This window comes from Hemiscyllium ocellatum, chromosome 8 (genome assembly GCF_020745735.1).
Source record: "Hemiscyllium ocellatum isolate sHemOce1 chromosome 8, sHemOce1.pat.X.cur, whole genome shotgun sequence".
NCBI classification, from domain to species: Eukaryota; Metazoa; Chordata; class Chondrichthyes; order Orectolobiformes; family Hemiscylliidae; genus Hemiscyllium; species Hemiscyllium ocellatum.
Genome location: NC_083408.1, coordinates 84,701,973 through 84,719,743, shown reverse-complemented (window position 1 = coordinate 84,719,743; position 17,771 = coordinate 84,701,973). Strand labels below are relative to the sequence as shown.

The window sequence follows — 17,771 nt, the reverse complement described above, 5'->3', positions numbered from 1 at the left end:
GGCAGCATCTCAGGAATAGAGAATTCGACGTTTCGAGCATAAGCCCTTCATCAGGAATAAGAGAGAGAGAGCCAAGCCGGCTGAGATAAAAGGTAGGGAGGAGGGACTAGGGGGAGGGGCGATGGAGGTGGGATAGGTGGAAGGAGGTCAAGGTGAGGGTGATAGGCCGGAGTGGGGTGGGGGCGGAGAGGTCAGGAAGAGGATTGCAGGTTAGGAGGGCGGTGCTGAGTTGAGGGAACCGACTGAGACAAGGTGGGGGGAGGGGAAATGAGGAAGCTGGAGAAATCTGAATTCATACCTTGTGGTTGGAGGGTTCCCAGGCGGAAGATGAGGCGCTCCTCCTCCAGCCGTCGTGTAGTTGTGTTCTGCCGGTGGAGGAGTCCAAGGACCTGCATGTCCTCGGTGGAGTGGGAGGGGGAGTTAAAGTGTTGAGCCACGGGGTGATTGGGTTGGTTGGTTCGGGCGGCCCAGAGGTGTTCTCTGAAGCGTTCCGCAAGTAAGCGGCCTGTCTCACCAATATAGAGGAGGCCACATCGGGTGCAGCGGATGCAATAGATGATGTGTGTGGAGGTACAGGTGAACTTGTGGCGGATATGGAAGGATCCCTTGGGGCCTTGGAGGGAAGTGAGTGTGGAGGTGTGGGCGCAAGTTTTACATTTCCTGCGGTTGCAGGGGAAGGTGCCGGGGGTGGAGGTTGGGTTGGTGGGGGGTGTGGATCTGACAAGGGAGTCACGAAGGGAGTGGTCCTTGCGGAACGCTGATAGGGGAGGGGAGGGAAATATATCCTTGGTGGTGGGGTCCGTTTGGAGGTGGCGGAAATGGCGGCGGATAATACGTTGTATGCGCAGGTTGGTGGGGTGGTAGGTGAGAACCAGTGGGGTTCTGTCTTGGTGGCGGTTGGAGGAGCGGGGCTCAAGGGCGGAGGAGCGGGAAGTGGAGGAGATGCGGTGGAGGGCATCGTCGATCACGTCTGGGGGGAATCTGCGGTCCTTGAAGAAGGAGGCCATCTGGGTTGTGCGGTGTTGGAATTGGTCCTCCTGGGAGCAGATGCGGCGGAGACGAAGGAATTGGGAATATGGGATGGCGTTTTTACAGGGGGCAGGGTGGGAGGAGGTGTAGTCCAGGTAGCTGTGGGAGTCAGTCGGTTTATAATAGATGTCTGTGTTGAGTCGGTCGCCCGAGATAGAAATGGAAAGGTCTAGGAAGGGGAGGGAGGAGTCTGAGACAGTCCAGGTGAATTTCAGGTCGGGATGGAAGGTGTTAGTAAAGTTGATGAACTGTTCAACCTCCTCGTGGGAGCACGAGGCAGCGCCGATACAGTCATCGATGTAGCGGAGGAAAAGGTGGGGGGTGGTGCCAGTGTAGTTGCGGAAGATGGACTGTTCCACATATCCTACGAAGAGGCAGGCATAGCTGGGGCCCATGCGGGTGCCCATGGCAACTCCTTTAGTTTGGAGGAAGTGGGAGGATTGAAAAGAGAAGTTATTCAGGGTGAGGACCAGTTCAGTCAGTCGAAGGAGGGTGTCAGTGGAAGGGTACTGGTTAGTGCGGCGGGAAAGGAAGAAGCAGAGGGCTTTGAGTCCTTCGTGATGGGGGATGGAGGTGTACAGGGACTGGATGTCCATAGTGAAAATAAGGCATTGGGGACCGGGGAAGCGAAAATCCTGGAGGAGGTGGAGGGCGTGGGTGGTGTCCCGAACGTAGGTGGGGAGTTCTTGGACTAAAGGGGACAGGACCGTGTCGAGGTATTGGGAGATGAGTTCGGTGGGGCAGGAGCAGGCTGAGACAATGGGTCGGCCGGGGCAGGCAGGTTTGTGGATTTTGGGCAGGAGGTAGAAACGGGCGGTGCGGGGTTGTGGGACTATGAGGTTGGAGGCGGTGGATGGGAGATCCCCTGAGGTGATGAGGTCCTGGATGGTCTGGGAGATGATGGTTTGGTGGTGGGAGGTGGGGTCGTGGTCAAGGGGGCGATAAGAGGAGGCGTCCGCGAGCTGGCGTTGGGCTTCAGCGGTGTACAGGTCAGTGCGCCAAACTACCACCGCGCCTCCCTTGTCTGCGGGTTTGATGGTGAGGTTGGGATTGGAGCGGAGGGAGTGGAGGGCTGCACGTTCTGAGGGTGAGAGGTTGGAGTGGGTGAGAGGGGTGGACAGGTTGAGTCGGTTGATGTCACGGCGGCAGTTGGCTATAAAGAGGTCGAGGGCGGGTAGGAGGCCTGCACGGGGTGTCCAGGTGGATGGGGTGTGTTGGAGGCGGGAGAAGGGGTCGTCAGAGGGTGGGCGGGAGTCTTGGTTGTGAAAGTAGGCACGGAGGCGAAGGCGGCGGAAGAATTGTTCAATATCTCGCCGCGTGTTGAACTCATTAATCCGAGGGCGTAGGGGAACGAAGGTGAGGCCCCTGCTGAGGACTGATCTTTCGGGTTTTTAGCCTACCCGTAAGATTGATGGATTTATATCATGAGCTAAACTCGTCATTACTTTCTTTATCTTGTTTTACTGTCTAACGTTTATCATGGGATCGTGTATCTAATTTACATTTCCTCTACTACCTACCTCTTAAATCCTTGGTTGAGTTCTTTCAAACCCAATGAGTGGGTGGCACGGTGGCACAGTGGTTAGCACTGCTGCCTCACAGCGCCAGAGACCTGGGTTCAATTCCCGCCTCAGGCGACTGACTGTGTGGAGTTTGCACGTTCTCCCCGTGTCTGCGTGGGTTTCCTCCGGGTGCTCCGGTTTCCTCCCACAGTCCAAAGATGTGCGAGTCAGGTGAATTGGCCATGCTAAATTGCCCGTAGTGTTAGGTAAGGGTAGGGGTATGGGTGGGTTTCGCTTCGGCGGGTCGGTGTGGACTTGTTGGGCCGAAAGGCCTGTTTCCACACTGTAAGTAATCTAATCTAATTTCTTCTATATTTCGTTATATGTCAATTAGTAATATTTGTTTTTTGGTTTGTTACAACCCGCCATAGCTTGAACATTCTTACATTATGCCTATAACACAGCCCTTACGCCTTTTAACATAAGGCAAATCCTATGTCTGTTTGAAAGTATAATCAGCTAAAGATTGCCAACAAATCAAAGAAAGAGCCACAGCTGATTTGGTAGTTGGTCTTAGGGTCCAAAAGATTATTGAGATTTTAACAATTTGCTTCAACTTAAATATTGCTCAGGAATGAGATTTTCAGTGATAAGGGAACGGAGATTGTAGTAAGGATTAAATTGATGGTTTTGGCCAAATGAGATTAGTAGGGAGGGCTGGGGATATTTGGCAGATGCAATTGAATGGAACATTTCAATGTTGGTGAACAAATTTTCCATTTACTATTTGGATATAAAGTTGGACGGATATGGGGAGGTTTAAAAAAAAAAGGGTAATGGCTGAGTAAAGGAGCTGGTGATCATCCTTACTTCAGAATCATCCTTGAAGAAGGGCTTATATCCGAAATGTTGATTCTCCTGCTCCTTGGATGCTGCCTGACCTGCACTTTCCCAGCAACACATTTTTCAGTTCCATACTCCAGAATCATCCTTTTAATTGCAGTGATCAGTTTTGCAAGCAGATACCAGACCCAACTCAGGAGCTCATGGCATAGGGGAAATGCCACTGACCAAAATGCTTTGGGGAACTTGGGTTCAAATGCCACCACAGCAGCTGGTGAAATTTAAAATCAATTAGTTTAAAAAAAATGGACAACAGACCTAGTCACCATAATGACCACCACGTCACTATAATTGATTCTTAGAAAACTCATCAGATTCGCTTATGTCTTTTAGGGAAGAAAATCTGCTATCTTGTTTTACATGTGACTCAAGATAATCAGCAATGTGGTTGACAATTAATTGATGTCTGAAATGGCCTAGTAAGCTACTCCATTAAAAGGCAATTATGGATGGGCAATAAATGCTGATCTTGCAAGGGACAGCCACATGCAAGAATAAAGAGAATAAACATTCCTAGAATTAAGTTTATTTTTAAAAGGTGCTGCTGGAATAAGAAAATGTGCTGAGATTGGACCTGGCAGGAACTCTCTGCTACAGTAATTTGAGAGGGGAATATGCTTTATGTAATTGGATAAAGTGTCTACTCGTAGTTTTAGATTACTTACAGTGTGGAAACAGGCCCTTCGGCCCAACAAGTCCACACCGACCTGCCGAAGCACAACCCACCCATACCCCTACATTACCCCTTACCTAACACTATGGGCAATTTAGCATGGCCAATTCACCTGACCCGCACATCTTTGGACTGTGGGAGGAAACCGGAGCACCCGGAGGAAACACACGCAGACACGGGGAGAACGTGCAAACTCCACACAGTCAGTCGCCTGAGTCGGGAATTGAACCCGGGTCTCAAGCGCTGTGAGGCAGCAGTGCTAACCACTGTGCCACCGTGCCGCCCATTTTAGTTCGGTCTTTGTTGAAAATAAAAATTCTCGGCATGGCATAGATTGTTTGTCAGACCTCGCTTTGAGGTTGTTGGTGATAGAATCAATAGAATTGATTCTCCTACAATAAGTGTATAGTCCATGTTATTTGGGATTAGAGGATTATTTTAAACTACTCCAGATCCACATTTTCCTTTCATCCTCTATCCAGCTGCTAACTGCTTAATATGTAGGGCAGCACAATGGATTAAACTAACCTGTGATGAAAGATTTGCTTCCAGCTTTGTGGCATATTTAGCCTTGGCTATGGAAGTGTGTGACAAATTATCAATGGGAATGTTAAGGGCCTTCATAACAATTAATACTTACTGATTTAAGTAGTAGGGAAATTATTTTCCATCTTTTCTGGTTCAGTTCACTCTTAAAAAAAAACTGGTGGTTTATTTATATTGTAAAAAATGAAATATACAGCTATCAATTTGGAGGATTAATTCATAATGCTGTTCCAAAATTTAGTCTTGCTTCCTAGGATTAAATATTTTCAAAATTGGTGATGCTGTATGTAAGTCATCGTGAGTTTTGCAATTAAGGACATAACTGTGGAAAAGGCTAGACAAAGAATAGGTAAGTAATTGTTTACAATTTATAATTGTAATTAAATTGCTGATAATACAACTGTACTGAGCTTTCATTGACACAAGTGAATTATCTGTTTCTTTTCCAACTATATTCACTATTTTAGGCATTTACTTCCAGGTTTACATGAAGTTAAATAAGTAAAACAAAACACCAATGTTAATTCTGTGTTCCAGCAAATATTAGTATGTACTATAGGTTACTTGGGAGTCAGTGGCTCAAGCATTGGATCATTGAGTTTGCAGTAATTTTGACTCCAAACTCCCACCATGGGTGTCATCTTGACCCTTGTTTTACACTTCCCAAGAAATAAAGACAGTTACTGTGTTGTCATTATGCAAATGATAATTTGACATAACAAAGACCCAGTTTTCTGCCTGTTGGTATAGTGAATATTCCATTACAAAATATAGAACTACTTTATTGCTGTATGCCATACTCCTGGGGGGTAGTCTGAATAAAAAGAAGCTCAATTGATTCACTTCATTGTCTGAAAGATGGGACCTCCAAATCACTCAATACTGTAGAGAATACCAACCTAGACTTTACGCCTAAGACTATAGAATGAGGTCTCTCAAGTATTAGAACTGAAGGTAGTAATTTCACGTTTATTATGTACGTAATTTGTCACTTTACTTTAGTGAAGCCTAGTACCAATGGTTTAAGCATGACTGCATAGTTGTGAAACAAACAAAAATACAAACACAAATTGCTGGCGAAACTCAACTCAACAGGTTGGGTAGCACCTGTGGAAATGACAGAGTTTTGAGTTCAGTAATCCTTCTTCAGAACCGCGTTCTTCTTCCTATTTTTGCTTGTTTCAGATCTTGAGCATATGCAATTCTTTGCATTATGTTATTTGCATAGTCATGGTTGTTGTTAGAGGCTATTCATTTCAGTCCTGGTACATCACCTGCTGGAGTTCTTAAGGGTAGTGTCTTTGACCCAACTCTCTTCAGTTGCTTCGTCAGAAAGTTGGGATGTTTGTTGCTGATTATGAAATGTTCAGCATTAGGTGGTGGCGTAGTGGTAACGTCACTGGACTATTTGACTAGAAGACTGTGAGGTCTGCAGATGCTGGAGATCAGAGTTGTGTGTGTATTGCTGGAAGGTTTTTGAGGTAGGTGGAGAGGAGTTCAATGGAACAGGAGCAGGCTGAGACGATAGGTTGGCCGGGGTGGTCAGACTTGCGGCTCTTGAGTTGGAGGTAGAATTGGATGATGTAGGGTTCCCGAACTGAGGTTGGCAGCTGTGGGTGGGGTCTCCTCGGATGCTGCATGACCTGCTGTGCTTTTCCAGCAACACACACTCTCAACACATGTTTGACCAGAACCCTAGGTTAATGTTCTGGAGACTTGGGTTTGAATCTCTCTGGCAGATTGGAGATAATTCCTCTGTGAAATGTTCACATAATGGTAACCATGTAATCGCTGTCTTAATTTATCTAGTTCAATAATGTCCCGTAGAGAATGAAATGATGAAATATACACCTTTATCTGGTCTGACCTGCTTGTGACCCACAGCAATGACAACAAGGATGGGCATCGTTGTCCACATACCATGAATGGGTTGAAAGAAAATATTTGCTCTGATTCAGATATTGAAGCAGTCCGAATCCATTTTCAGTAAGACCTGACTAGTGTCTATTTGAACTGCATGCGTTTCTGGGAGTGACCATTTCCTTAATATCAATTAGCATTACCATGCTGAATCCTATACAATTATTATCCTGGCAGATACCTTTTGACCAGAAACTCAACTGGGCTAACGATATAAATACTGTGGCCATGAGAACATGTTAGAGGTAGAAATTTTGTGAAGAGTAATTCACTTCTTCTGTCACCAGAATCTAACAAACTCAATATACTTCCAAAGTATGGCACTGTCTTTTTAAACTGTTAAATAGCTGTAAAATTCTGATCAGAAATCTTGAAAGCAGTTTCATAAAATGCAGTTCAAACATTTATGCAATTCATGAACATGAAATGTACATTCGCAAATGAGCGTTTCAGTTAGACTAAGAAAGGATTTCCTACATTTTTTCCCTTAAAGCTCATAATAGTTTATGACGAAGTAGGAACAAATGTGTTATCTAGAAAATCTGCACACATGGGAGCAAATAAAAGGGATTTGCGTCTTGTAGCAGAACACCATAGTAATCGCCTACGGGATTATCTAAATTGAAGTGCAATTGAAAGACCTCGGACTGCATTATCCATTACTGCTGTCCTTTGGAGCTTAGTATTGCAGCTATGTTGAATTAATGTTTTGAAGGAAAACTGAGAGTAAAAACTGGCATCAGTCGAAGCTGTTGGATTGTTGCATAGGTTTAACTCATCAATTATACTTTTACGAAATGAATCCTGCTATCCTTATTCAGTCTTGAAAATAAACTACAGATGCTGGAACCCAAAGTAGACAAGCAGGAGGCTGGAAGAACATACCAAGCCAGGCAGCATCAGGAGGTGGAGAAGTTGACGTTTTGGGTGTAACCCTTCTTCAAGACTGAAGAAGGGTTACACCCAAAACGTCAACTTCTCCACCTCCTGATGCTGCCTGGCTTGCCATGTTCTTCCAGCCTCCTGCTTGTCGTTATTCAGTCTACCCTTCATGATTCCAGTTCAACATTGTAGTTGAGTTCTAATTGCTGCTTTAAATAGTTTAATAAACCATTCCGTTTAAGGAGACATAACATAATTATCTTCTCGAAGCAACTGGAGATGTAAGATTAATGTTGACCTCAATCATGATGCTCTACCAGGGAACGAATTTTTCAAGTCAAATTTAAAGCAGTTATAGTACAAATAAAATTGGAATTGTGACTTGTGTGTGATGTAGAAGGTGGTTCAGTACGGGTTCCTGCTTAGAATGTAAAAGAATATGAAGATTTGCGCCTACTTCTTGATCGTTTTGATTCAACATTCAGCTGAAAATATGTAGTGATTTGTATGTATTTTCCCCCGGTAATTGCTATTTGCTATGTCTGTCAATATTTCACTGCAATGAAGGTGATACTCTCAATAAAAGTTTGCAAATGTAATGTGATCATCTGTCACATTCCAGTTCCATGCTCTGGTCATCAAGTGAACTTCAGGTGCACATCAGTACTCTTTCTAATTGCAACTTGTCCATGTTCTGACCTGATTGTTTCTCTTAAATGTAAAATTTACTCTCTTCCCTGCTCAATTGCTTTACATAGTAGCACTCTGCTATTCTGTCCCTGGGTTCAGCTTATTCTTTCACCTTGTGTGATCACCATGCTCTCTGGTAGTACTCCTATCTGCTGTCATCAATGGAACTGCTGCTTGTTTACCATCCCATTTTCAGATAACCTTTGTCCTTTGCAAGTTCTGGTCCTGGATTGCCCTTTTGTCCCCGGTGTGAAACAAAATTTAAAATTGATTTCAAATTGTACATAATGTTCTTCTGGAGTTTACATTACATTACATTGCTTACAGTATGGAAACATGCCCTTCGGCCCAACAAGTCCACACCGACCTGCCGAAGCGCAACCCACTCAGACCCATTCCCCTACATTTACCCCTTCACCTAACACTACAGGCAGTTTAGCATAGCCAATTCACCTAACCTGCACATTTTTTTTTGGATTGTGGGAGGAAACCAGAGCACCTGGAGGAAACCCACACAGTCACCTGAGGCGGGAATCAAACCCAGGTCTCTGGCACTGTGAGGCAGCAGTGCTAACCACTGTGTCACCGTGCCGCCCACTTAGTGGGACCAAACTTGAAATTTTAATCTGTATTATAAGCATTAAGGAAAGAATTTGAGAAATTCTTTTAGTCTGAATGAAACGCTCGTTATTTGCAAATAATGCACTGTTCACAAGTAGAACGATGTACTAAATCTTGGGTAGAACTAGGAAAGAGGTTCTGCTGAGAGATTATGAGCAGCTCAGTGCTATGTCAAAAAGCACAAACACAAAGATTAATATTGTCCAGTTTACTGTCTGAGCCATGTGGAAATTGCTGTTAGCTGTATAGGTTAGATAGGTAAATGTGTGGCTCAAAGATTTGTGTAGAGAACTGGAGAGCAAATCATGGGACACTGGCACTACTGGACACTATTCAGAGCTCTGTTAGTATGGCTTTCATTTGAAATATATCAAATATCCTGGCAAATTATATAATGAGGGTTGTAGACAGGAGTGCAGGGTAGTAAGGGGATGAGTGATTGCATGTGTTGGGACAGAAAATATAGTGGAGTGTCGCAGAATTTAGAATTAAATCAGTAAATAGAAGTCAAAGTTTGAGGCTCTTTATCTGATTGATCTTGTTACAAATGCAATGAGTTGATGGCAAAAATAGAGATAAATAAATATGGCTATTACGGAGACATGGCTACAGGGTGACCTGGTCTGGAAATTGAATGTTCAAGAATATTTGATGTTCTGGAACAGTGGGCCAAAAGGAAAAGATAGTAGGGTGTGTTGTTAATAAAGGAACATATCAGTACAGTGGTGAGTATGATATGGGTGCAATAGATAGTAATGTGGAAATAAGCTATAGTAAGGGAAGGATGTCATGGATGGGAACTGAAGACTAGCCATACTGTAGGGCAGTGGAATAATGGAGGCATGTAAGCGGTCTTGAATTTTCATGGTGACTTTAATCTGGGTATTGACTGGACAAATCAGATTTGCAAGGGTAACATGGCAAAAGAGTTTGTAGAATGCATCAGGGATTGTTTCATAGAACAGTTTATGCACAACATAACAAGGAACAGGCTATTTTAGATCTAACCATATGTAATGAATGGAATTGATAAGAATCTCATAGTTAATGATCCTCAAGGGGGTAATAATCACAACACAATAAAATTTTAAATCTCATTTGAGGGACAGTACAAAAATACAGGAACTACTGCTGGAGAACAATTGCCAGGGCAACTAATGGGACTAAAAGCTGACCTGATAGATTCTCGAACGGTCCCAGAGGTTTGGAAACTGTAATGTTCTTACTCAAAAAGGAAAGTGATGAAGAAACTGATAAGTTTGGCTAATTGGCTTTAAAAAAAAGTCATTAGGAAAATGTTAGTGTTATGAAGGAGGTATTGGCAGAATATTTAGAAATACGTAATGTGGTGATAGTGTCAGCAAGGCTTTGTGTATAAATTACTACAAGATACCTTTTAATTCGGGTACTTATTTAATTGTCTGAGATTTTCTAATACTGAAACAATTATCTAAACTTTATTGCATACAGTGACCATAATGAGACTACTCAAGTAAGCACGTTAAGACTCTAGATCCAAGTTGGCTATTACGTGATCAGTTGTGGAATTTTGCTACAATTCCAACCAATAGTGTCTGTCTCTGGATGTCCAGGGCTTGGTACAGTATCGCTTTCTGGAATTCTGCTCCCAAAGAATCTGGAGTTGAATTCTAGAGTCATAGAGATGTGCAACATGGAAACAGCCCCTAAGGTCCAATTCGTCCATGCCACCCAGATATCCATTTGCCAGCGCCTGGCCCATATCTCTCTAAACACTTCCTATTCATATACCAATCCAGATGTGTTTTAAATGTTGTAATTGTACCAGCCTCCTCCACACACTCTGGCAGCTCATTCCATACATGCACCACCTTCTGCGTGAAAAATTTGCCCCTTCGGTCCCTTTTAAATCTTTTCTTTCTCACCCTAGCCATATGTCCTCTAGTTCTGGACTGCCCCAGCCCGGTGAAAAGACCTTGTCTATTTTTCCTATCTATACCCCTCATGATTGGTAAGCCTCTATAAGGTCACTCATTAGCTTCTGACGCTCCAGGGAAAACAGCCTCAGCCTATTTAGCCTCTCCCTATAGCTCAAACCCTCCAACCCTGGCATCATCCTTGTAACTCTTTTCTGAATCCTTTCAAGTTTCACAACATCTTTCTGAAAGGAAGGAGACCAGAACTGTATGTAAGGTTCCAACAGTGGCCTAACCAGTGTCCTGTACAGCTGCAACACGACCTCTCAACTTCCATACTCGATGCTCTGACCAATAAAGGAAAGCTTACCAAACGCCTTCACTATCCGGAACACCACTTTCAAGGAACTATGAACCTACACACCGAGATCTCTTTGTTCAGCAACACTCCCCAGGACCTTACCATTAAGCGTACAGGTTCTTATACAGTTTTGCATCCTTCACGTTTGTTTGCAACATTATTGATGATCCTTTAGATTCTTTCATCCAAAATGTTTACCTACTCCTCCGGAACTATAACGCCTGCAGCTTGCTTTCTTAGCAGAAGAAGCTTTTTTGTTCCCTGTGACATTTGGCATTGACTGTCTGTTTTGAAGACTCCACTTTCCTGCAGGCAACTTCAGAAATTCTTATGCAGGGCAATCATTTGTCCTTGTGGCCTAAGGCAGCATTTATCAAGCAGTTGTTTTAAACAGTTTTATTTATGTAGTTTTGACGACTCCTCACACCTAAGGTTAATTTCTTTCAATCCCTGCATAACCATTGTACTTGTCCCTTAATAGTTTATTCCAGACAGTTATTGCTGCTTCTTTCAATCTATGAAAATTATTAAGTATCTGAAGTTTATGTTATCACAGTTTCATGAAGGGAAAAGTGTGCTTGACAAACGTATTAAACTTTGAGGAGGAACAAACAGAATAGGTAAAGAAGAACCCTTTAGAATTTCAAAAGATGTTCACTCAGCTATCATGCATTAGACTTAATAGGATAAGCCAGTGGGTTTAGGGCTGGTATATTCGAAAGGAGAGAAGATTGACTTACTAACAGAAGACAGAGAGTTGGGATAGGGGAGTCATTTCAATTTGCAACCCATAACTCGTGGACTGCCACAATGATCAGTGCAGGGCGAGTGTTTCAGGTCATATATTTTTTTTAATCTGCGCATCTGAAAACAAACAAGACCTCAAAACCAAAGGTCTTTTCAAAAGAAAACCCAAACGAACCTTTGCACAGTTCAGGCACTTTGATTTTAAAAAAACTTCGCTCGGCCAGAATAAACCTAAATGTTTTGCTTCCAAAGATCCCAAACTCTGCCTGTCTACAGGTGTGTTCAGGCCCTTTAGGGGGAAAAATACTTCACTTTTAAATCCATGTGGGCCATGCAGAATTTTTTCTAAATGGTCCGGATGGATCTATAGGGTAAGTGTATTTGAAGACTGAAAATTTCCTTTGTCTGAAAAATAATTGATCTTAAGAATAAAATTAGTCCCTTTATCCTGTTCAGACATTCCTGTACTGTATTTACAATATGTATTAACGACTTGTAAGTGAGCATACTATCTTCAAGTTTGTGCACAACACAAAAATATTGAGAAGGCAAGTGGTGAGGCTGACATTAGTCTTTAGAGGGATTCAGACAGGTTAACTTGGCAGAAGGAATACAATGCACTTTGATAGGAAGGACAGAGGCAGAATATTATTTAAGTGGTTAAAAACGACTGCAGAGTGTTACATTACAGAGCGATATGGGGGGTCTTCAAGCATGAATCACAAAAAGGTAGCATACAGGTTCAGCAGGTAATACAGGAGGCAAATGGGATGTCGATCTTTATTTTGAAGGAGTTGGGTATAAAAACAGGAAGGTTGTCTAAAGTAGTCAAACCAAGATGGTCTGATTAGCCTACTTTCACTCCTATGTCTTGTAGGACCACGCTTTACATCTTTTGGAAATCATCTATTAGATTTATTCTATTAAGCAAGCGATTAATGTTCTTTTTTTTGTTTTTTTGTTTTTTGCTACAGAATTGTCAATGTTTGTTGAAACTCTTAAAATTTCAGGATGTAATACAAGTGCAGATTAATATGGAAATCTTGTCATGGAGTCTGCCTCTCATTGCTGTTGCGGGGTCTGCAATGGACTCACTACCCACTCTCCCTAACTCAGAAATCACAAATTTAATTGATATGAGATCGTTTTCCTCTCCATTCTCTAATGCTGTTAAAGCGTCACTAAATGTTAAACCCAGTTCAGTCAGAAGCAACTGGATTTAAATAGTCATTTAGGTAACAACTATTATTGGATAAGCGATCTGAGGCGGAGAAAATAAAGTATAATTGTAATGCATTGTTAAATCTCCTTTTTAACATTTTCATAAGCTTTCATCATCTATCTTAACCCTGTCTGTGCGTCTCAATCTGTTTTGTGCAAAAAATGTTTAAAAGGTAGTTTGATGTAGTGCTTTTTATTTTCTTTTAGTGAAAATTCTTGAAAGTGATTGGGGAGTTTGACATTACAGCAGTTGAACATTGCAATCTCCATTGAAAAATTCTGCAGTTCTCCACATGATGAGACACTATATATTTCTTGCTATAGAAATTGCTAGATTTGAGGACAGCAATGAGCATCTATTCCTCACTGAGTACCCATTTTTCATTACTGACTGCAAATTCTGATGCGTAATACCCTTTCTATTAAGCTGTGTCTCTGCTATTTTCAGTGTTATTGTTCTGTCTTGCAATGAATTTTCAAATTCATATTATTTTAAATGTACTTCGCATTTGAATGCATAATTTTTTGGTAAAATTGCTGCCTTTCTACTTTTTTTGTGGCCCACAGCTTATGTATGTATGCCTCTATTGAATGTGTCCACACCTATGTGAGAACTCTTTTCTACCTGTATGATCAATTTCATTTGAAATCTACCTTTCTCCTGGTCTCTTTCCCCTGTCGTATAATTTTCTATTGTTTTTAAATAGTACTTTGTAATCCTTGCAAATGTTAATTACTACTTAATTTTGCATAACCCAATTCTCCCATCCCAATCCTTTTGTTTTGCAATTACTCCCAGCAATTAATGAAGATAGCACTGTTGTTTTTATATCAGGTTGCCAATCAATTTATATCTTTGATTTTTCTGGTGTATGCTCTATACAGAAAAACAAAGCCTAGGAAACAGTTTTTTTTAAAATTCACTATATTTTGAGATGAAGTGAGCTTTCTAATTATAACTTTTAAGTGCCTTATACTGTTGCTGTTCTAACTTTGTTTCCCAGACTCCTTTGCTGAATATATTGTTTCAAATGTTCTTACAACAGCAACTACAAAATTAGTTATTACTTTTTATGTACAAGATATTGGTAAGGCCACATTTAGAGAACTGTATAATTCTGGTCATAGGGAAGATATTATTAAACTGGAAAGGGTGTAAAAATATTTATAAGCATGTTACAGAGACTGGAATGTCGAGTGAGTTATAAGGAGAGGCTGGATAGGCTGGAACTTTTCTTGGAGGAGGTTTGGAGGAGGAGTATAGGAGGTTGAGGGGTGACCTTATAAAGGTTTATAGAACAATACAACACAATACAGACCCTTTGGCCCACAATGTTGTTCCTACCTTTTATCCTACTCCTAAGGTCAAACTAACCTATGTATCCTTCATTTTGCTATCAGAGATGTGCCTATCCAAGAGTTGCTTAAATGCCCCTAATGTATCTGACTCCACTACCACTCTTGGCAGTGCATTCCATGTGTCCACCACTCTTTATATGTAAAGAATCTATCTCTGACATCTCCCCTAAACCTTCCTTCAATTGCCTTAAAATTATGCCCCCTCGAGATAGCCATTTCTGTCCTGGGAAAAAGTCTCTAGCTCTCCACTGTTTTTTTTGCCTCTCATTATCTTGTACACCTCTATCAAGTCACACCTCATCCTTCTTTGCACCAATGAGAAAACCCCTAGCTCCCTCAACCTTTCTTCATAAGACATGCCCTCCAGTTCAGACAGCATCATGGTCAATCTCCCCTTCACCCTCTCTAAAGCTTCCACATCCTTTCTATAATGAGGCATCCAGAATTGATCACAATATTCCAAGTGTGGTCTAACCAATACTTTTTAGAGCTGCAGTATAACCTCATGGCTGTTAAACTCAATTCCCCCTGCAAATGAAAGCCAACACACCATATGTCGCCTTAGCAACCCTTTCAACTTGAGTGGCAAATTTGAGGGATCAATGGACATGGACCTCACGGCTCTAACTTCGTCAATATGTTTTATCACATCCTCTCAGAATTCACTAAGGCTTGAGAGGCATGACCTGCTCCCCCACAAAGCCTTGCTGACTACCTCTAATCGAACATCGCTTTTCCAATTAATCATAAATCCTGTCTCTCAGAATCCCCTTCAATAATTCGCCCACCACTGACATAGGACTGACTGGTCTATAATTCCCAGGGTTATCCCTATTCTCTTTCTTGAACAATGGAATAACATTTGCCACCCTCCAATCATCTGGTATTACTCCAGTGGATAGTGAGGATGGAAAAATCATCACTAAAGGCGCAGCAGTCTCTTTCCGTCATTTCCTATAGTAACCTTGGATATATGCTGTCTGGCCCAGGGGACTTTTCTGTCCTCGTGTTTCAAACTGTTCAAGCATATCAGTCTGTTTCATGCTGTCCTCACAAACGACAAAGTCCCTCTCACTAGTGAATGCTGAAGCAAAACATTCATTTAAGAATCTCCCTTGCCTCCTCTGACTCCAGGCTCAAGTTCCCTCCACTATCCCTGATCAGCCCTACCCTCACGCTGGCTATCCTCTTGTTCCTCACATAAGTATAGAATGCCTTGGGGTTTTCCTTAATCCTACCTACCAAGGCTTTTTCATGCCCCCTTCTAGCTCCCCTAAGTCCATTCTTCAGTTCCTTCCTGGCTATCTTCTAGCTGTCTAGAGCCCTGTCTGATTCTTGCTTCCTCAACCTTAAGTAATCTTCATTTTTCCTCTTGACTAGATGTTCCACATCTCTTGTCATCCAAGGTTCTTTTACCCAATCATCCCTTCCTTGCCTCAGTGGGACAAACCTATCCAGCACACTCAGCAAATGCTCCCTAAACACCCTCCACGTTTCTGTTGGGCATTTCCCCAAGAATATCTGTTTCCAATTTATGCTTCCCAGTTCCGGCCTAATAGCATGTAATTCTCCCTCCCCCAATTAAATACTTTCGCATACTCTCTGCTCCTTTCCTTTTCCATGACTATAGTAAAGGTCGGAGTTGTGATCCCTGTCACCGAAATACCCTCCCACCGAGAAATCTGATACCTGACCTGGTTCATTGCCAAGCACCGAATCCAACGTGACCTCCCCTTTAATTGGCCTGTCTACATATTGAGTCAGGAATTCTTCCTGGACGCCCCTGACAAAATCTGTCCCATCCAAACTATGCACTAAGGAGATTCCAATCAATATTTAGGAAGTTGAAGTCACCCATGACAACAACCCTGTTACTTCTGCACCTTTCCAAATTCTGCCCCCCAATCTACTCCTTTGTGTTTCTGTTGCTGTTGGGGGGTGTATAGAAGACTCCTAATAAAGTGACTGCTTCTTTTCTGTTTCTGATTTTCACCCATATTGACTCAGTAGACAAACCCTCCTCAACAAATTCTTTCTGCAGTGTGATAGTATTCCTGATTAGCAATGCCACTCCCTCACATCTTACCACCTCCTCTATTCCTTTTGAAACATCTAAACCACAGAACATCCAACAGCCAATTCTGGCCCCGTTTATAAAATCATGAGGGGCATAGATTAAAGGAATAGCCAAGGTCTTTTGCCAAGGGTAGAGGAATTCAAAACTAAAGGGCATGAGTTTGAGGTGCAAGGTGAGAGATTTAAAAGGGTTCTGAGGAGCAACTTGTCTCTCAAAGAGAGTGGTGGATATACGGAACGAGCTGCCAGAGGAAGTGATAGCAACCGGTTGAATTACAACATTTTTAGAAGACATTTGGCGAGGTTCATGGATAGGAAAAGTTTAGAGGGAAATGCACCAAACGTAGGCAAATGGGACTAGTTAGTTTGGGAAACTTGTTCTGCATGGATGAGTTTGGCTGAAGGGCTAGTTTCTTGGTATAACTCTGACTCTGTGTTTTGAGTAACTTGAGATAATTAATTTGTTCTATACAGTAACAGGTGGCTATGAACTGAATTTCCTGGATAAATTGAAAATAGTACAGCAGTGCTAGAAGATGGTGGATTCAAATTTGCTAAATCAACTAATTGAACTATATTATAATACAAAAGCTGTGAATGTTGTAGCAAATTAGAAACTGGACCGTTTCACATTTATTTGCCTGAAGCTAACCATTGAGATGTTTTAACAGCAGCTGTTTTAACAGGACCATGTGAAGAGCTTGGCAGTTGGTAATTACATACTGTAGGATAAGATCAAGTTGGTTGCTGAGTAAATTGAGAAGATAGGTTTCAATCTGTCCAATGGTTGGTTGCAATTCAAGAAACAATTCCACATTCTGTTTTCTATAGTATGTTGATGGCAGTAGAATGATGCTATCTGACTGGAATGTGAACCAACTGGCTGAGCTCTTAATATTATTAGCTGGCAATCTATAATACTTTGTTCATAAAGTTGCAAATTTTAAAATGCTTCTTAATTGAGTGTGTTCTATGTTTTAATTGTAGGTCTTGGAGTCATTTACTCAGCGCCTCCTCAAGGCTGGAGCCCTAATTCATAAAGATATAGCAAATTTAACCAAATACCAAATAGTTCTGTCACGGGAACAGTTTAGAAAAAATCCTCCAGCAAACATTATGGTAAATAGTCACTCTTTATCATCATAACATATTTAACAAGTTATATAGCACGTATAACTAACCCTTTAGTGTCATTTTGTAATGATACAACACTAGGTTTATTTACGTCACTTGAACTGCAGTGTTTCAAAGAGCGGGCTTATGATCACTTTCTCTTGGACAATTATTGATGAGCGATACTAATGGCAATATTCCAAGCATGAATTTCAAAAATAAGTTAATTTTCA

General features: G+C 42.0%; 1 protein-coding gene across 3 annotated transcripts in view; it reads left to right on the top strand.

The window, feature by feature from the left end:
* fancm (FA complementation group M) overlaps positions 1-17,771 on the top strand; it is a 185,051-nt gene that overhangs the window by 38,066 nt on the left and 129,214 nt on the right. For all 3 annotated transcript variants that reach the window (XM_060829295.1, XM_060829294.1, XM_060829296.1), the window contains exon 5: positions 17,413-17,544. In XM_060829295.1, coding sequence (XP_060685278.1) covers positions 17,413-17,544 — 132 coding nt within the window. The remainder of the gene's footprint in view (positions 1-17,412; positions 17,545-17,771) is intronic.